Here is a 21,971-nt window from a genome sequence, read left to right as displayed (position 1 = left end):
GCCAAGGTGTTTGCTGCATGGAGAGCATTGACTACCTCCAGGTTGCACCAATATTAGCTTCAGCTGTCCTGCCAAGGTGCCCTTCAGCATGGAGAACCCCAGGACCATACAGCCAGCACTCTATGTCATCTCAAGACACTCAAGACACTGTGTCAGGGTACCGTTTTGTAGAGAGTCCCAGGGCACCCTGGCTTATACCCACTTCAGCTTCAGCTATTCTGTCAAGGGACCTTCTGCATGTAGAACCTCAGGACATTCTGGCATGCACCCATTTCTGCTTTTACTCTCTTGCCAGGGCACCCACTATGTGAAGAGCCCAGGGGCCACACCAGCCTGCACCCACTTAAGCTTTACTGTCTTCCAGGGAATCCACTGCAATGAAAGATCCAACACCCATAGCCCACACTAGCCACAGCTCCCACCAACAAGGGAAAGTCACCAGCCACACACAGTCTACATAGAGGATGTTCATGCACCACAAGGTAATTCCTTCAAGTTTAGGAGAAGTAGCTGTTCCACCCAATCTCTAGAAACACAGAGAGTCAAGCAAAATAGGGAGACTGAAGAATGTGTTCCAAAAGAAATAAGACAAAGCTTTGGAAAAAGAACTAAATGAAATGGATATAATCAATATGCCTGATATAGAATTTAAAGTAATGATCGTAAAGATGCTCACTGTTCTACAGAAAAAAGTGAAAAAAATGTGAGTTTTTTTTGAGATTTAATTTGTTGGACATTTTTAAAGAAAGAGATGAAAAATATAAAAGAGTAATCAGAATTGAAGAATAAAATAACTGAAATAAAAAATACATGGCAGTAAACCAATAGTAAATTAGCAGGTATAAAAGAATGTACCAGTGATCTGGAAGATAGAGTAATAAGCACATAAGCTGAACAGCAAAAAGAAAATAATAAAAGACATTATGATAGGTTAAGGGATGTCTTGGACAATCTGAAGCAAACAAACATTTGCATTCTAGAGTTCCCAGAAGAAAAAGAGAAAATGGAAGGGGCAGAAAATTTATTTGAAGAAATGATAACTGAAAATTTTCTTAACCTAGGGATGGAAATAGATATCCAGGTTTAGGAATCACAGAGAGTTCCAAAAACAATTTTTTTTTGAACCCAGGATGGTCCATACCATGACACATAATAATCAAAATGTCAAAGGTTAAAGATAAAGAGAGAATTTAAAAACAGTAAGAAATAAATAAAAAACTGTATACAAGAGAAACCATATAAGACCATCAGCTGATTTTTTCAGCAGAAATTTTACAGACCAGAGGGAATTGCATGATATATTCAAAGTACTGAAAGGAAAGACCCTACAACCAAGAATACTCTACCCGGAAATGTTATCATTCAGAATTGAAGTAAAGATAAAAAGTTTATCAAACAAAAGTAAAATAGTTTATTACCCTAAATAAACTTTGTAAGAAATATTAAAGTGACTTCTTTAAGTGGAAAAGACAATGACATAACTACATGTAAGAAAATTATGAATAAAAAGATGTAAAATATGACATATACATTAAATGTAGAGGAGGGGGTAAAAAATAAGGTTTTTAAGAATGTGTTTGAACATTTGAACTGAAAGGACCATCATCTTCATATAGATTGCTATATACATCGTAAGTTATATATGCATCTCATGGTAATCATGAACCTAAAACATATAATAGATACACAAAAGAGAAAGAGAAAGAGAAAGAAAGCCTAACATAACACTACAGAAATGCATCAATCACAAAGAAGGAGAGCAAGAGAAGAATGGAAGAGAGGAGAATTACAAAAAAACTGGAGGAGCACCGGGACAGCTCAGTCGGTTGAGTGTCCAACTTTGGCTCAGGTCATGATCTCATGGCTTGTGGGTTCAAGTTCCGTGTCAGGCTCTGTGTTGACAGCTTGAAGGCTGGAGTCTGCTTCTGATTCTGTTTCCATCTGTCTCTGTCATTCCCCCCCCCCAAAATAAATAAACATTAAAAAATTTTAAAAAACTAACAAAATGGCAATACATACATACCTGTCAATAATGACTTTAAATGTAAATGGCTTAAATGTTCCAATAATAAAAGAAGGTGACTGAATAGTTAAAAAAAAGAAGACATATCTGTATGCTGCCTATAATAGATTAACCTCAGACCTAAAAATATACCCAAATTGAAAGTGAAGAGTTAGAAAAATATTTACCACATAACTGGAAGTGAAGAAGAAAGGAGTGGCCACATTTATATCAAACAAAAAATAATTTAAAACAAAGACTGTAACAAGAGACAAGCACATTACATGATGATAAAGATCAATTTAACAAGAAGATGTATCAATTGTAAATATTTATGTACTTAACATTAGGGCACCTAAATACATAAAACAAATATTAATGGGTATAATGGGAGAAAATTATAGTAGTACTATAATAGTAGGGAATTTTAACACCCCACTTACATCAATGGATATATCATTTAGGCAAAAAGTCAATAAGGAAACTGTGGCTTTGAATGACACATTAGACCAAATGTACCAACCAGATATATACAGACCATTCTATCCAAAAACAGAATACACATTCATTTCAAGTACAAGTGAAACACTCTACAGAATAGATCACAGGTTAGGCTAGAAGACAAGTACCAATAAATTTAACAAAACTGAAATCACATCATGATTTTTTTCTGATCATAACAATATAAAACTAGAAATCAATCATTAAGAAAAGAACTGTAAAAACACAAACATATGGAGGCCAAACAAAAACTAAACAACAATTGAGTCAATGAAACAATCAAAGTTGAAATAAAAAAAATACATAGAGACAAATTAAAATGAAAATACGTTAGTCTGAAATCCTTGAGACACAGTGAAAACAGTTGTAAAAAGGAAATTTACAGTGACACAAGAGTATCACAAGAAACTAGAAAAAAGCTCAAATAAACAATGTAACCTAAAAACTAAAAGATCTAAAGAAAGAACAGCCCAAGTGAGTAAAATGACATAAAGACTAAAAAAAGAAAAAAGAAAAGAAAAAGAAAAAGAAAAAGAAAAAAAAATCAATGAAAGCAAGAGGTGGTCCTTTAAAAAGATAAACAAAATTTATAAACCCTTAGCCAGACTCATGACAAAAAAAAAACCCTTATCTAGACTCAGATAAAAGATCCAAATAAATAGAGTCAGAAATTAAGGAGATGAATTAAAAACTGAAACAACAAAAATACAAAGGATTGTAAGAGAATACTACAAAAAAATCATATGCCAACAAATTGGACAACACAGGAATGGATGAATTCCTAAAACCATACAATTTTCCAAAACTGAGTCAGGAAGAATTAAAAAATATAAACATATCAATTAATAGTAATATAATTTAATTAGTAATCAGAAACCTACCAAAAAAATAGTCCAGGATCAAATGGATTCACTAGTAAATTCTGTGGAATACTTAAAGCAGAGTTAACACTTATTCTTCTAATACTATTACAAAAAATAGAAGATGAAGGGAAGCTTGCAAATACATTCTACAAGGTCAGCATTCCCCTGATATCAAAACCAGAAAAAGATACCAAAAAGGAAGGAAGGAAAGAAGGAAGGAAGGAAGGAAGGAAGGAAGGAATAAGGGAAGAAGGGAAGAAAGGAAGACTACAGGCCAATATTTCTGATGAACATAGACAGAAATATTTTCAACAAAATATTAACAAACCACATTTGGCAATACATGAAAAAGATCATTCACAAGCAAGTGGGACTCATTCCAGGGATGAAAAGATGGTTCAGTATTTTCAAATCAATCAATGTGATATACCATATCAACAAAACAAACAATAAAAATTATATGATTATCTCAAAAGATGCAGAAAAAGCATTTGACGAAATGCAACATTCAATCATGATAAAAACTCTCAACAAAGTGGATTTAGGCAGAACATACTTCAACATCATAAAGACCATATATGAAAAACCCATAGCTAGCATCATAAGCAAGGTGAAAACTGAGTTTCCCTCTAAGATCAGGAAGAAAGCAAAGATGGCCACTCTCATGACTTTTATTGAACATCACACTGGAAGTCCTAGCTGCAGCAGTCAGAAAATAGAAAAGGAGACATCCATACTGGCAAAGAAGTTAAATGTTCACTATTTGCAAATGACATGACACTACACATAGAAAACTCCCAAGGATTTCACCAAAAGCCTTTTGGAAGTAAAAGGGAATTCAATGAAGTTGTAGGATACAAAATCAATACCCCCAAATTGGTTGCATTTTTACATGCTAATAATGAAGTAGGAGAAAGAGAAATTAGGGTAACAATTCCATTTACAGTTACACACATGCACACAAACACACACATACAAACTAGGAATAAACTTAACAAAGGAGGTGAGGGATATGTACTTGGAAAACTACAAACCACTTATGAAAGAAATTGAAGACAACGAAAAGGGGAAAATATTCCATGCTCATAGATTGGAAGAATTAATATTGTTAAAATGTCCATACTACCAAGAGCAATCTACAGATTCAATGCAATCCATATCAAAATACACACAACATTTTTCACAGAACTAGATGAATAGCATTAAAATTTGTATGGAACCACAAAAGACCCCAAATAGCCAAAACAATCTCAAGAATGAAAAAGAAAGCTGGAAGTATTACAATCCCGGATTTCACAATATACTAAAGTCATAGTCATCAAAACAGTATGGTACTGTCACAGAGATAGATGCATAGATGAATGGAACAGAATAGAGAGCCCCCCCCAATAAAAAACACACTTCATGTAGTCAGTTAATCTATGACAAAGAATGCAAGAATATACATTGTAAAAAAGACAGTCTGTTCAATAAATGTTGCAGGGAAACTGGATAGCTACATGAAAAAGAATGAAACTGGACCACTTTTTAGCAGCATACACAAAAATGAACTCAAAATGGATTAAGACCTAAATGTGAGACCTGGAACCATAAAAATCCTATAAGGAAATATAGGCAGCAATTTTTTGACATTGATCATAGCAACATTTTTCTAGAAGTGTCTCATAAGGCAAGGGAAACAAAAGTAAAAATAAACTATTGGGACTACATCCAAAAAAAGCTTCTACACAGTGAAGGGAACCATCAGTAAAACCAAAAGTCAACCTACTGAATGAGAGATATTTGCAAATGACAAGTCTGACAAGGATTTAATATCTAACATATATAAAGAACATATACAACTCAACACCAAGCAACAGCAACAACAAACAACTAATAATAATAATAACAATAATAATAATAATGATAATAATAATCAGATTAAAACATGGGCACAGGACCTGAATAGACATTTTTACAAAGACATAGATTTCGAACAAATGCATGAAGAGATGCTCAACATCACTAACCACCAAGGAAATGCTAATCAAAACCACAATGACATATTACCTTGCACCTGTCAGAATGGCAAGAATCAAAAAGATAACAAATTACCATTGTTGGCAAGGATATGGAGAAAAAGGAGCACTTGTACACTGTTGATGAGAATGTAAATTTGTATAGCCACTGTGGAAAACAGTATGGAGGGTCCTCAAAAAATTAAAAATAGAACAACCACCTGATCCAGTAATTCTATAACTGAATATTTGCCAGAAGGAAACAAGAACACATTAATTTAAAAACATACATACATCCCCATGCTCATTGCAGTATTATTTACAATAGCCAAGATAGGGAAGTAACCTAAGTGTCCACCAATAGATGAATGGATAAAGAAATAGTATATATAGAGAATGAAATACTATGCAACCACAAAAAAGCCAAGATATGTAAGCAACCTAAGTGTACATTGATAAATGATTGGAGATGGAAAACGTGATACACAACAAACAAATAGTAAAATATTAGCCATAAAAAAGGATGAGATCTTGCCATTTGAAACAACATGAATGGACCTAGAGGGTATCATGCTAAGTGAAATAAGGCTTACTGAGAAAGACATATTCCATATGATTTCACTCATATGTGGAATCTATATACAAGACAAATGAATAAACAAACAGAAAGCAGAATCAAACATATAAATACAGACAACAAACTAATGGTTGCCAGAACAAAGGAGTGGGCGAGGGGGAGAATGGACAAAATGGGTGAAGGGAAATAAAAAATACAGGCTTCCAGTTATGGATTGAATAAGTCACAGGAATAAAAAACACAGCATAGGGAATACAGTCAGTGATATTGTAATAGCAGTGTATGATGTCATATGGTAGCTACACCTGTGGTGAGCACAGCATAACATATAGATATGTTGAATCACTGTTTTACACCTGAAACTAAAGTAACATTGTGTGTTCACTATGGTAAAAAAAATTCTAAAAAACAAAGAGGGGCACCTGGGTGGCTCAGTCGGTTAAGCGTCCGACTTCAGCTCAGGTGATGATCTCGCAGTTTGTGAGTTCGAGCCCAGTGTCAGGCTCTGTGCTGACAGCTCGGAGCCTGGAACCTTCTTCAGATTCTGTGCCTCCCTCTCTCTCTGCCCCTCCTCTGCTTGTGCTCTCTTTCTGTCTCTCAAAAAAGATAAACAACAACAATAACAACAACAACAAAGACATTGATGAATCTTAAATGCATTTTCCTAAGAGAAGCAACCTGTTTTGAAAGGCTTCATACTGTATGATTCCACTTATATGATATTCTGGAAAAGGCAAAACTCTATAGATGGTAAACGGGTGAGTGGTTTCCAGGGATTCACTGGTGCATAGTTGTTGAATAGGTGCAGCACCTATTTTGGGGGAGGTGAAAATATTCTATATGGTACTATAACGGTGGACGTATTACACTATAAATTTGTCAAAACATGAGAATTTTACAATAGAAGGCTATACAGATGTGCATAAAACCTGCAATGGATTGCACAAAATCTTAGCCTTTCCAAATTAAATTGATTGTACAGTAACTCTCAATTTATACATTTATCTGCTTTAACCAATAACAGTTGTCCACATTTTAGACATTATGTTTTATAATGGGAAAAGTCTCCATTTGAGTCCCTTATTGTGAATCATGTTAAAAGTACTAATTTGTTCTGACACTAGCTCTTTAAGATGTTTTTTTTTGTGTGTGTGAAAAAGAATGTGTGAAAATCTAATCAACTCCTTTATTTTACTTACAATTAAAGTACATGGAGTTGCAAAGTTATAACAAATTAGAATCATCTGGTAACTTGCATAGATTCTCCTTCTGTTCACTGGATGATCATAGAGGAATTTTGATATTCATTTACCTTGGATAATTTTAAAGTTGTTCAGCCTGGATTGAAGAATTGCTAGAGATCTACTTTCTCTGTGGTTCTGAGTCACATGCCTCAGAATTATGCTCTACAATCTGTGCTAAATATAGTACAAAAGGAACTTGATTCTTCCAATCCCTGCCCCCTAGTAGCTTCTAGTTAAAAGCTAAGCAAATTTTTGTAATACGATGTTTAAATATTTATACTATAACAGTGGGAACTAAGATGGCAGCCTACTTGGAGGACCAAAGTCTTGCCTCATCCCTTTAACATATAACTATCTACATAACTATCAAATCATTCTAAATACCCAAGAAATAGAACTGAGTACTGGCAGAACAAACTGCACAACTAGAGGGAAAAAAGAGACTACATTGAGGAAGGAAGTGCAGAGACATTATTTGGGAGAGAAATGGATTGAGGGTGCTGCAGAGTGGGGGGACCCCTGGTTGCAGAGAAGGAGAGAGAGACAGAGACAGAGACAGAGAGAAGTGCACAGGAAAACACACAAGGAGAACACTTCATTCCCCCAAAGTCATTGGCTGGAAAAACAATAGGAGCTTATTTCCATGAATTTTTGCAACCAGTGGGGCTCAAAGACTGGAATTTTAAAGATCCCTTGGCTTAGCCAGGAAGAGCCCTGAGAGTGCTGCCCTACTTCTGGAGAGAAAGGCAGGCAAACAACCCTGGGGCTGATGGTATGCTCTGAATATCATCTAAGGCACATAAAGAAGAAACTTCTCTTCTTAGAGCTCATCTTTAAGAGATGATATTCATAGATGTTTCTCTGAGGACAAAAGAGACAGTGGATGTCATTTCCCTCTCCCACCCCTCAGCATAGGCATAGAGACACCTGCTAAAGGCTTTCAGCCTGACACGGTCTATTCAGCATGCTTCCTCCAAGTCCCACGACCCAGCACTCCAGAGCAACTGCCCTTCTTGGTCAAACCTGCATCTGTCTCAGAATGGGAAGACCCTCATCCAGGATAGTGCAGGCCTTTGTCACAGCATGTCCCTAAAGTTTGGAGTTTTAAAAGACAGCAGGCTTGCTGGGATAGAGCTCAAAGTACACAGCACTTCTCCAAACAAGCAAACAAACAGGAGATAGCATGAAAATGGTAATTTGAAAAATGCATAGGTGGCACAATGGGAGATTATTCAGTCTTCTGGAAGTGCTTCCCTGAGAGCAACAAGCATGGAGACACCTGTCCAGGGACAAAGAAGGTGGCTGGTGCCATTTCCTTCCTCCACCATTTCACCATAAGCCAGTTTCAGTAAAAAGCACAGCACCAAACTGGCTACCTAAAATGTTTCCATCAAGTCCCATCCCCCTGCACTCTGTTGGTACTACTTTTCTCAGGTAAGTGTGCCTAAGACCCAGCACAGTGGCCCCTTCCCTAGAAGACCAGCAAAACACTTGCACACACCACGTCCCCAGAACAGAGACTTTTTAAATACTTCAGTTCTAGTGGAAGTAGCATCAGGTCTCATTTAACAAGCAGACCAGAGAACACCTAGTTAAAACTCACCACACTCTAGGCAACATCCAAACGCTCCCCATTGCAGTCAAGGAGAAACTTCTGCAGAGGACTGATCTTAGGGAAAGAGCAGCCAAAACATGTAGCAGAGTGCATACAACATACACCAGAGACACTTCCTGAAGCGCCAGACCCTGGACAGTATATGGCCTCTTCTTCATAACACCATTACTCTCTGAAGTAGGAAAAATAACAGGCTTTTTAAGAGAAGACAGAGGCCTACACAAAATGCCAATAGAGAGGAATACATATCAAAGGAAAGAACAAGAAAAGGTCATAGCAAGAGATCTAATCAAAACAGATATAAGTAATATGCCTGATGGAGAATGTAAAGCAACAATTGCAAGGATATTGGCTGGGCCTGAAAAATGTATAGAAGACACCAGGGATACCCTTACCACAGAGATAAAACAGTTAAAAAACAGTCAGAAATGAAAAAAAAATACAATGACTGAGACTGTAAACTGACTATAATGACCACAAGGCTGGAAGAAGCAGAATGAATAAGTGATGCAGAAGATAAGACTAATGAAAGTAATGACGCTAAACAAAAGAGAAAAATAATTATGGATCACAAGAATACACTTGGGGAACTCGGTGCTGCCATTAAACATACTAACATCTGTATTATAGGAGTCCCAGAAAAAGGAGAGAAAGGGGAGTAGAAGGTTTATTTGAGGATATAATAACTGAAAGCTTACTTAATCTGGGAAGAAAACAGACATCCAGAACCTGGAGACACAGGGAACTCCCAGTAAAATCAACAAAAGCAGGCCAACACCAAGACATATTGTAATTAAATTTGCAAAATATAATGATAAAGAAAAAAATCTTAAAAGCAGCAAGAAAAAATAAATCTACAGCTTACAAGGGAAGACCGATAAGGCTAGCTACAGGTCTTTCCACAGAAACTTGGCAACATAGAAGGGAGTAGCATGATATATTCAATATGCTGAATGGTAAAAATCTGCAGCCAAGAATACTTTATCCAGAAAGACTATCATTCAGAACAGAAGAGATAAACAGTTTCCCAGACAAAATGAATTTGTGACAGCTGAACTATCCCTGCAGTAAATATTAAAGAGGACTCTGGGAAAGAAAGACCAAAAGTGACAAAGATGAGAAATGAACAGAGAAAATTTCCAGAAACAACAAAAAATAAAATAGCAATAAATACAAATTTGTCAATAACTATTCTGACTCTGAGTGGGCTAAGTGCTCCAATCAAAAGACATAGGGTGTCAAAAAAAAAAAAATAAGAACCATATATTGTACCTACAAGAGATTCATTTTAGGCCTAAAGACATCTGCAGATTGAAATTGGGAGGATGGAGAAATATTTATAATGCAAATGGGGTGAAAAGAAAGCCAGAGTAACAATACTTATATCAGACAAGCTAGGTTAAACCAACGACTATAACAAGAAGTGAAGAAGGGCATTTATCATAATAAAGGGGACTATCTAACAAGATCTAACAATTATAAATATTTATGTCCCAATATTAAAGCACCCTAATATAAGAATCAATTAATAACTAACATAAAGAAGCTCATTGATAATAATACAGTATTATCAGGGGACATTGACACCCCACTTATGTCAATGGACAGATGATCAAACAAAATCAACAAGAAAACAATGGCTTTGAATGTCACCCTGGATCAGATTAACTGGACAGATATTTTCAGAACATTCCATCCCAAAGCAGCAGAATACACATTCTTTTTGAATGCACATGGGACATTCTCCAGAATAGATTACATACTAGGTCACAAATGTGACCTCAACAAGTACAAAAATATTGAGACCACACCATGTTTATTTTCTGACAACAATGCTATGAAACTTGAAATCAACCACAAGAAAAAATTTGTAAAGACAACAAATACACGGAGGTTAAACAACATGCTAGTAAAGAATGAGTGGACAAGCCAGGAAATCAAAGGAGAAATAAAAAACATGGAAACAAATGAAAATAAAAACAGGACAGTCCAAAATCTTTGGGATGCAGTGAAAACTGTCATAAGTAGGAAATATATATGACTACAGGCCTACTTCAAGAAGCAAGAAAAACCTCAAATACAAAATCTAACCTTACACCTAAAGGAGGTAGAAAAAGAACAATGAGCAAACCTTAAAGCCAACAGAAGCAGGGAAATTATATGAATTAAAGCATAAATAAATGATACACTAAAAAATAAAAACATAAAAAATAGCAGAACAGATCAATGAAACCAGGCTGACTCTTTGAAAAAATTAATGACATTGATAACCCCCTAGCCAAATTTATCAAAAAGAAAAGGAAAAGGAACCAAATAAAATCACAAATGAGAGGGGAGAAATGACAATCAACATGACCAAAATTCAAACAATTATAAGAGAATATAATGAAAAATTATATGCCAACAAATTAGACAATATGGAAGAAATGTATCAATTCCTAGAATCATATAATCTAACAAAATTGAAATGGAAAGAGATAGAAAACTTGAACAGACCAATTACCAACAAAGAAGTTAAATCACTAATCAAAAACCTCCCAACGTGGAGTGCCTGGGTGGCTCAGTTGGTTAAGTGTCTGACTTCAGCTCAGGTCATGATCTCGCTTTTCTTGAGCTCGATCCCTGTGTCGGGCTCTGTGCTGACAGCTCAGAGTCTGGAGCCTGTGTCGGATTCTGTGTCTCCCTCTCTGCCCCTCCCCTGCTCCTGTTCTTTCTCTCTCTGTCTCTAAAAAAATAAATAAGCATTAAAAAAAAAACTTAAAAAAATTCCCAACAAACAAAAGTCCAGGGCCAGATGGCTTCACAGGGGAATTCTATCAAACATTTAAAGAACAGTTAATACCTATTATTTTCAAAGTATTCCAAAAAAGATAAATTGAAGGAAACTTCCAAATTTATTATATGAGACCAGCATTACTCTAATTCCAAAACCAGATAGATTCCACTAAAAAAGAGAACTACAGGCCAATATTCCTTATGAACATAGATGCAGATATTCTCAAGAAAATACTAGCAATTTGAATTCAACAGTACAGTAAAAGAATGATTCAGCGAGATCAAGCAAAATTTATTCCTGGGCTGCAAGGGTGTTTCAGTATTCACAAATCAATCAACATGACACACCACATTAAGAAAAGAAAGGATAAAAACCATATGATCTCTTCAACAGATGCAGAAAAAACATTAGACAAAGTACAACATCCATTCCTTATGAAATCAATGAACAAAATAGGGACAGAGGGAACATATCTCAACATCATAAAAGTCATATGCAAAAAAAAACACAGCTAATATCACCTTCAATTGGGAAAAATTGAGAGCTTTTCCCCTACAGTCAGGAATGAGACAGGAATGTCCACTCTCACCACTGTTATTTAGCATAGTACTGGAAGTATTAGCCTCAGCAATCAAAAATAAAAGGCATCCAAATTAACAAGGATGTAGATATTTTTCATATTTGCAAATGACATGATACCCTATATAGAAATCCCAAAAGACTCTTCCTCAAAGTTGCCAGAACTGATACATGATTTCATCAAAATCACAGGATACAAAATCAATGTACAGAAATCTGTTGCATTTCTAGATAATAATAATGAAACAACAGAAAGAAAAATTAAGGAATCAACCCCATACAACACCTTACAATCAAAAATCATATCTAGGAATAAACCTAAACAAAGAGGTAAAATATATATAAACTGAAAACTATAAAACACTGATGAAATAAATTGAAATTGAAGAGGACACAATGAAATGGAAAAACATTCCATGCTCATGGATTGGAAGAAAAACATCGTTAAAATGACTATACTCCCCAAAGCAAAGTACTTATTTTATACAACCCCTATAAAATACACCAGCATTTTGTACAGATGTCGAACAAACAATCCTAAAATTGTTATGGGACCACGAATGGTCCTGAATAGCCAAAGCAATCTTGAAAAAGGAAAGCAAAGCTGAAGGCATCATAATTCCAGATTTCAAGTTATATTACAAAGTTGTAGTGATCAAGACAGACATGGTACTGGCAAAAAAGCAGACACATAGATTAATAGAATAGAATGGAAAACTCAGAAATGAACCACAGCTATATGATAAACTAATCTTCGATAAAGCAGGAAAGAATATCCAATGGAAAAAAGATAGTCTCTTCAACAAATGATGTTGGAAAAACTGGATAACAACATGCAAAAGAATGAAAATCATAAACTTTATTACACCTTCCACACACAAAAATTTCAAAATGGATAAAAGACCTAAATATGAGATAGGGAACTATTGAAATCCTAGAGGAGAACACAGGCAGTAACCTCTTCGGCATTGGCTGTAGCAACTTCTTACTACGTATGTGTCCTGAGGCAAGGGAAACAACAGCAAAAATAAACTATTGGAACTTTATCAAAATAATAATCTTTTTTAAACTTTTTTTAACGTTTATTTATTTTTGAGACAGAGAGAGACAGAGCATGAACGGGGGAGGGTCAGAGAGAGGGAGACACAGAATCTGAAACAGGCTTCAGGCTCTGAGCTGTCAGCACAGAGTCTGACGCGGGGCTCAAACTCATGGACCACAAGATCATGACCTGAGCCGAAGTTGGATTCTTAACCAACTGAGACACCCAGGGGCCCCTCTATATCTTTAATCTTTGACATTTCATTATTATATATTATGACGTGCATCTCCTTGGGTTTATCTTGTTTGGAACTCTCTGTGTTTCTTGAGCCTGGATAAACTTCATATATCAAAAAAAAAATTGTGGTTTATATACACAATGGAGTACTACGTGGCAATGAGAAAGAATGAAATATGGCCCTTTGTAGCAACGTGGATGGAACTGGAGAGTGTGATGCTAAGTGAAATAAGCCATACAGAGAAAGACAGATACCATATGTTTTCACTCTTATGTGGATCCTGAGAAACTTAACAGAAACCCATTGGAGGGGGGGGGAAGAAAAAAAAAGAGGTTAGAGTGGGAGAGAGCCAAAGCATAAGAGACTCTTAAAAACTGAGAACAAACTGAGGGCTGATGGGGGGTGGGAGGGAGGGGAAGGTGGGTGATGGGTATTGAGGAGGGCACCTTTTGGGATGAGCACTGGGTGTTGTATGGAAACCAATTTGACAATAAATTTCATAGTTAGAAAAAAAATTTAAAAAATGAAAGGACAGTGAATTGCTAATCATAGATAATGTGTTCAATGTGATTACAAATGTAATTATGTCCAAAAAGACATCTGACATGTTTAGCACAGAGGTGTATGGATTTAAAAAAATAATAAGAAAGAAGAAATAAAAGTATGATCCTTTATCTTTTAAGCTTATTTATTTTTATTTATTTTGAGAGAGAGAGACTCTGTGGGTGTGTGTGTGTGCCTGTGTGTGTGTGTGTGTGTGTGTGTGCGTGTGTGCATGAGTGGGGGAGGGGCAGAGAGAGAGACAAAGAGAGAACTGATTCTGCTTTTGGTTTGTTTATTCATTTGTTTTGGTTTTTAGATTTTTACATAGTGAAATCATATGGCATTGGTCTTTCCCAGTCTGACTTATTTCATTTGGCATAATACCCTCTAGGTCCTTAAACAAGGGCAATTTGGCTATGTTTATAAAAACTTAAATGCACATATTCTTTGGCCCACTAATCCCAATTTGTGGCATATTTATAGAGGCCGGAGGAAGAGGGATTGGGTATGGGTGAGTTCTGCTTTCGGTTTTGTCCAGAAAAGCCTAAGTTGGCAGAAAAGATTACTCAAGGCTTCATGCAAGTCAAGAGAGAAAAGAGGGAGGCTAAGGGAAGTCTCCCAAGCTGATCTCAAGCTCCTGTATTTAAGAATACATGTAGGGAAACATTGTGCAATACATCAGGGGGCTAAGTGCCAATAAGAAAGTATAGAAAGTGTACAGAAAAACAAGTTAAGGTGTTGTCAAGACTACAAAAGAGCATATGCAGAAAACAGGGTGGAAAACAAGATGAGCTATTCCATAGATAACATGATCTAAGGAATTCCTGAGCACAGGAACAACCCAACCCCTAGATATACATTAACTAAATAAGGGAAGTGCAGCCCGCTGTTTTCAGCAAGGCCAGAAAGCAATGTTCTCCTTTCCAATGCATTCCCTATAATCTCCTAACCCAGGGCATAGCTATTTGATTTGCCACAGGGATGGACACAATTGATGAAGGGGAGTAGGAGGTACAGACTTCCAGTTATGGAATGAGTAAGTCATGGGAATAAAAAGCACAGCATAGGAAATGTAGTCAGTGAGAATGTAATAGCATTATATAATGATGAGTGATAGCTACACTTGTAGTGAGCATAACATAATGTATAGAGAAGTCAAATCACTATGTTGTACACCTGAAACTAACATAACATTATGTTTCAAATATACTCAAATTTAAAAAAAAAATTAAAAGACCTAATATTAAGGCCTCATATTACATGTGTTTTGACATCTGGGGAAAGCAAGGAGAGTCTCAAATGGCCAACCACAAGTTCCCCTTGTCATCCTGTACCTGTAGACAAAGTACCATATTCAAATAACTCATCACAGGGACCAAGTGCAGTGCCTGCTTATCCCTGAATTGTGGGTTTCTGTTCAAACAGGCCAAGCACATCCTCCTCCTGTGGGAAATTCTCCTGAGGGAAATCCAATCCTCCTATGGGAAATGGGGGTTTCACCACTCTCAGGGATTACACTACAGCCTCTGTTTGTTCACTCTATTCCCAGAGAGAATCCCCATGTGTCCCTTTGTAGCATGTGGTGTTCTTTTCCAAGCTATGAGTATACCTGACTAATACACTACTGTTGATTTTATCTGTTTAGTGTTGAGAGGCTTTTGTTGGCTATCCCCAAAACTCTAGGGCAAGAATCCCTTCATCACCAATGAGAAGTGGAGGTGATCAAAACAAAAAAAAATATGTATAGTTGCAAATAATGTATAATTGTATAATTGCAAATTGTATAATTGCATAATGTATAATTGCAAATAAAAATCAAGATTTATATACAAGGATATCCATTTAAGTGTTGTTTTTAATAGCAATAACCTGAAAAACACCTAAACTTTCACAATTAGATATTTCTAAATCATGTAGTGTCTATTGCATATATATGTATATACACCTTATCTTCTTTATCCATTTATCATTATATATACATCTTCTTTATCCATTCATCTATCAATGGACACTAGGATTAGTCCATAATTTGACCATTGTAAATAATGCTGCAATTAAAATAGGGGTGCATATATCTTTTTGGATTAGTGTTTCTATATTCTTTGGTTAAATACTCAGTAATAGAATTACTAAATCATACAATAATTTTATTTTTAATTTTTTGAAAAGCCTCCATATTGTTTTCCACAGTGACTGTAACAATTTGTATTCCCACCAAGAGTGCATGAGGGTTCCTTTTTTCCACATCCTCATCAATACTTGTTTTTTGTGTTTTTGATTTTAGCCATTTTGAGAGGTATGAGATGATATCTCATTGTGGTTTTGATTTGCATTTCCCTGCTGATGAGTGATGTTGAGCATCTTTTCATGTGTCTGTTAGTCATCTCTATGACTTCTTTGGAGAAATGTGTGTTCCTGTCCTCTGCCCATTTTTAAACTGGATTATTTGGGAGTTTTTTGGTGTTGAGTTGTATAAGTTCTTTATATATTCTGGATACTAAGCCGTTATTGGATATGTCATTTGCAAATATCTTTGCCCATTAAGTAGATTGTCTTATTATTGTTGCTTGTTTTCTTTGCTATGCAGAAGCTTTATATTTTTATGTGGTCCATGGAACACAATTTAGCAGTTAAAAAGATTGAGGTAGTTCACACCAGTCAGAGTGGCCAAAATGAACAAATCAGGAGACTATAGATGCTGGCGAGGATGTGGAGAAACGGGAACCCTCTTGAACTGTTGGTGGGAATGCAAACTGGTGCAGCCACTCTGGAAAACAGTGTGGAGGTTCCTCAAAAAATTAAAAATAGACCTACCCTATGACCCAGCAATAGCACTGCTAGGAATTTACCCAAGGGATACAAGAGTACTGATGCATAGGGGCACTTGTACCCCAATGTTTATAGCAGCACTCTCAACAATAGCCAAATTATGGAAAAAGCCTAACTGTCCATCAACTGATGAATGGATAAAAAAATTGTGGTTTATATACACAATGGAGTACTATGTGGCAATGAGACAGAATGAAATATGGCCCTTTGTAGCAACGTGGATGGAACTGGAGAGTGTGATGCTAAGTGAAATAAGCCATACAGAGAAAGACAGATACCATATGTTTTCACTCTTATGTGGATCCTGAGAAACTTAACAGAAACCCATTGGAGGGGGGGGAAGAAAAAAAGAGGTTAGAGTGGGAGAGAGCCAAAGCATAAGAGACTCTTAAAAACTGAGAACAAACTGAGGGTTGATGGGGGTGGGAGGGAGGAGAGGATTGGTGATGGGTATTGAGGAGGGCACCTTTTGGGATGAGCACTGGGTGTTGTATGGAAACCAATTTGACAATAAATTTTATATATTGAAAAAAAATATTGAGGTAGTGTATCTGAATGTGATGGTATAGAAATAGCTCCAAGATATACGTAAGTAATAGAATTTAATTTTATAGTATCATCACTTTTTTTGTAAGTGTATATGCATTTTTGTTTTGGAAATTTTCTGGAAACTACTGACAGAAGTTGCCTTGGTGTTTAGATTAGGAATTTGTAAATAAGGAAGGGAAAGAGACTATAGCTCGTAGTTTGGCTGTTTTTCTTATCAAGTGTATTATTCATTTTTACAATGAAAATAAAACTAAAAAAGTATGATCTCTGCTACTAATGAGCTGATTTTTAAGTAGAAAGATGAATAGAATTTCACAAAACAAGTTTGAAGTCTCAACACTACAGGCTAGTGTCTGGACTGATGATTGAAATAGGGCAGAATGGTGCACAGCATATGGAACACTGAAGCAGTAAGCTGAAGGAGTGTTAATTGTATTAAAATTTTTTAATAGTTCTCATTTTAAAGGGGCTTCCTCTGAATATAAATAGTTTACTTCTACATTTAAGTAAGATCCATACATAAAACAGGACACTGTACTCCCCAACATCAGAGTTTTGTCATCTAATTTTATTTTTAAAAGAAAAGCAAAGAACTAATTTCCTACAAATGTTATGAAGTTTGTGAAGAGACCAGAAGGTTTCTGAATATTGTGTTGCAATATAATCCATGTACAATCAACACAATTACCTGGTCACTTGGGCCAAACTTCAGCTTTCACCCTAGTTTCAGGGTTACTGGAATGTTATTCTTTTCACAAAATCAACAAGAGAATTGTTTAATATGTCTCTCTCACTTGAGCCAGTGGTTTTGGCTGTAGGTTTCTTTCTAAAGTGAAAGTGGCTTAGAGCCCTGTCAAAAAACAAAACTGATTTTAACTTGAGGGCAGAATGTAACTTATCCTTTGTGTCCACCTTTTTATTCTTCTCTAAATCAATATTTACAGTTTTAATGATAAATTATTTTTATAACCTTATTATTTTCTTGGATAAGATATTTTTAAGAACTTTAACTGTTCTTCCCCCATAAGTTTCTACTTAATAGGCATTATCATAATAGCTTGCCTTCAACATTGCTAATGTTGGGACCCCAGCACATTTCTAACAAATCAAGTCAGGTTTTATTTAGTTCAATTTAAGGGATGAATCAGCTTCAGATGTCCTCTAAATGAATTACAAATTCATTGGATGAGTGTGTTCAGCGTTCTGTTCATTATTCCTTACATTCTGACAGTAATGTAGCCTGGCTTGCACTGGAGAACTTGATGCAATGGAAATATATAAAAACCCTTATGCTGGCTGTTATGGTGGATTATTTGAATCTACCTAGAACCCTACTCCCATTTATTTTGCTTTCTGTTTTATTTTAGCTACAAAACTATGGTACGATCAATATACAATGGGAACCTAATGAGCTTTTTATGTTGTAAATACTTGAAGCTTATTCCACTTGATTAAAAACTCTTGTATGGTATATTTTGATTTGTTCCTTAGGAACATGTAATTTAGTACTAGTACTTACAATAAATGTTACTCATCAAGGCTCTTTAAGTAGAGGAAAAACAAATTTATCATTTATCTGTGTTGAATGATCAACATATGCACAGAACAACTGTACTATATTGCCTATGAATAGACACATTAATTATACAATCTAACTTCACTATTTTGGTAGTAAACCACAAGTTCATATATTGCTTTCCCTCCTGATGTTTAAAATTCTTTCTGAGGGCCACCTGGGTGGCTCAGTTGGTTAAGCCACCAACTTTGGCTCACGTCATGATCTCACGGTTCGTGGGTTTGTCCCTGGAAATGGCTCTGTGCTGACAGTTCAGAGCCTGGAGCCTGCTTCGAATGCTGCGTCTCCCTCTCTCTCTGTCTCTCCCCTGCTCACATTTTGTCACTCTCTCTCTCTAAAAAATAAAAAAAGTAAACATTAAAAAATTAAAAAGTAAAATTCTTGTTCAAAGGGTTGTAGCTTTAAAACATATTTGCACTTGTTTTTTAGTATTTTACCAGTTTTAGCTATGATAACTTTCATTTAAGTCATGCTTTATATGTTGTATACATTATATTGTTATTCAAATCCAATTCAGGAGAGGGATCTATTTTAAATTTCATTAAGAAAGGGAATGTTGAGGGGCACCTGGGTGACTCCGTTAAGCGTCCGACTTCAGCTCAGGTCATGATCTCACAGTCCGTGAGTTCGAGCCCCGCATCGGGCTCTGTGCTGACAGCTCAGAGCCTGGAGCCTGTTTCAGATTCTGCATCTCCCTCTCTCTCTGCCCCTCCCCTGCTCATGCTCTGTCTCTCTGTGTCTCAAAAATAAATTTAAAAAAATAAATTAAAAAAAAAAAGAAAGAAAGGGAATATTGAAATCAGTGTACTTCTACAAAGGATTTGAGGTGTAGCCTCTGTGAGACCAGACCATATCTTTTTAGGCAGAAGGAAGCAACAGAACCTCATACCTCCTTCCATGATTTGCAGCATTTCTCCTCAAGTCACTATCACAGGCTTTCTCTCTCACTCTCTTGCTCTCTCATTCTTGTTCTCTCATCACAAAAGCATGCATACACATACAAGGGCTTTGCAGGATATATATTTTTAATTAAAAGCTATTTTTAGATTTTTTTTACCACCTCCTTAGCTAATTGGAGACCTCATAAGGATGAAGCTACTAGAAAAAAAAATCAGATTTCTATTTCTAGCTCTGTGATGGACATTTTGTTCCTTGTTAAATGTGTCCTTTGACCCTGCTTTTCCTGACTCCTTATCAATAAAATGAAAGTCATTATTCCATCATGCTTCTAATTTACTTCCTACAGTTGCCTCTAGGATTCATTGAATTAAAATAACATACAAGGTCTATAGTTTATTGGAATAAAAAAAATCTAAGAACAAAAAGGATAGGGTTATTATGAAACTTTCTGAAGTCATAAATATGATTATTAAAAGCTACCTTATCTTCTTAAGCCTTTCTTATTTACACTTTTAATTTATTATAACATTAATACAAGATCTACACATGGCCAATCTAGATTAAATTCTCAAAAGACACCACAGTGATGTGATCTTGACTGTTATTTTTTAAAATATTTTTAATGTTTATTTATTTTTGAAAGAGAGAGAGACACACACACAGTGCAAGCAGGGGAGGGGCAGAAAGAAGGAGACACAGAATCCAAAGCAGGCTCCAGGCTCCAGGCAGTCAGTATGGAGCCCGATGTGGGGCTCAAACTCACAAACCGTGAGATCATGACCTGAGCTGAAGTCGGGCACTCAACCGACTGAGCCACCCAGGCTCCCTAACCATTATTTTTTAAAATATATTTAGTGCGAATATGAATATGTGTATCATAGAAAAATGAAAAAAAAAATAGACATTATAATATTAACAAGTGCTATTTACAGAATTGTGGGTAATTTAAATTCTTTCTTAAAAAATTTATCCTTATTTTCTACAATGACAATAAAATGTATTATTTATGTGATTATAATCATTTAAAATCAATACTGCTTATTTGCTGGGGCACCTTGCTGGCTCAGTTGGTAGAGCATGCAACTCTTGATCTCAGGGTTGTGAGTTAAAGCCCCACAATGGGTATGAAGTCTACTTTAAAAAAATGGTAAAAATAAAAACTAAAAACAACTTAAAAATACTACTTAATTGCTAACAGTTAATTTTTTTTACTTGTTTTATTCTAACACACTTTCATGTTATGGAAATATCATGGAGAGGCCCATTTCAGAATGGGGAAACACATATTAAGAACTGTGAAATTAATTTAGTTAGTTATGTGTTGAAAGTAGCCTAGCATAATTCACCCAGATGACCCTGTCTATAATATTCTTTCCTTTTATTCTAATTATTTTAAATCTGTCTTACAGCTACAAGACCGCACTCAGTTCAGTGACCGAGACTTAGCCACCCTTAAGAAGTACTGGGACAATGGCATGACCAGCCTTGGTTCTGTGTGTAGAGAGAAAATTGAAGCAGTTGCAACTGAATTAAATGTTGACTGTGAAATAGTTCGGGTAAGACATTTTCAATAATTTTCATGCTGTGATTGAAGATTGTCATAAAATAAAGCTCTATAAAAATTGCATGAGGTGCTGAAAACAAGAACATCAATAAAGTGAAAAAGATTATCTACAGAATGGGGCGAAATATTTTCAAAGTACATATCTGATAAGGAGCTTATATTCAGAGTATGTAAAGAATTCTTAAATATTAATAATAAAAAGGCAAATAATGCAATTGAAAATGGGCAAAGAATTTAAATATACTTTATCCAAAGAAGATATGCAACTGGCCAATAAACACACAAAAAGATGTTCAACATCATTTGTCATTGTGGAAATCAAAACCACAATGAGATACCACTTAATAGCCTATATGATGACTATAATAAAAAAGACAGATAATAAGTGTTGACTGGGATGTGGATAAATTGGAACCATTGTACACTTTTGTTGTAAATGTAAAATGTTTTAGCCACGTTGAAAAACAGTTCTTAAATTTTTAACATAGAGTTATCATATGACCCATCAATTTCACTCTTAGGTATGTACCCAAAAGAAATGAAATGTGTGTATACTCAAAAACTTATACATGCTCA

General features: G+C 35.5%; 1 protein-coding gene across 4 annotated transcripts in view; it reads left to right on the top strand.

Moving 5' to 3' along the window:
- Positions 1-21,971, top strand: part of HDX (highly divergent homeobox) — a 172,438-nt gene that overhangs the window by 88,847 nt on the left and 61,620 nt on the right. For all 4 annotated transcript variants that reach the window (XR_006213576.1, XM_042975187.1, XM_042975188.1 and 1 more), the window contains exon 5: positions 21,241-21,387. Coding sequence is in view for 3 of the 4 variants with exons in the window: in XM_042975187.1 (XP_042831121.1) it covers positions 21,241-21,387 (147 nt within the window). In the remaining variant the exon portion in view is untranslated. The remainder of the gene's footprint in view (positions 1-21,240; positions 21,388-21,971) is intronic.

Source organism: Panthera tigris, chromosome X (assembly GCF_018350195.1).
Source record: "Panthera tigris isolate Pti1 chromosome X, P.tigris_Pti1_mat1.1, whole genome shotgun sequence".
Lineage (NCBI taxonomy): Eukaryota > Metazoa > Chordata > Mammalia > Carnivora > Felidae > Panthera > Panthera tigris.
This window is presented reverse-complemented; position numbering and strand designations above follow the sequence as displayed.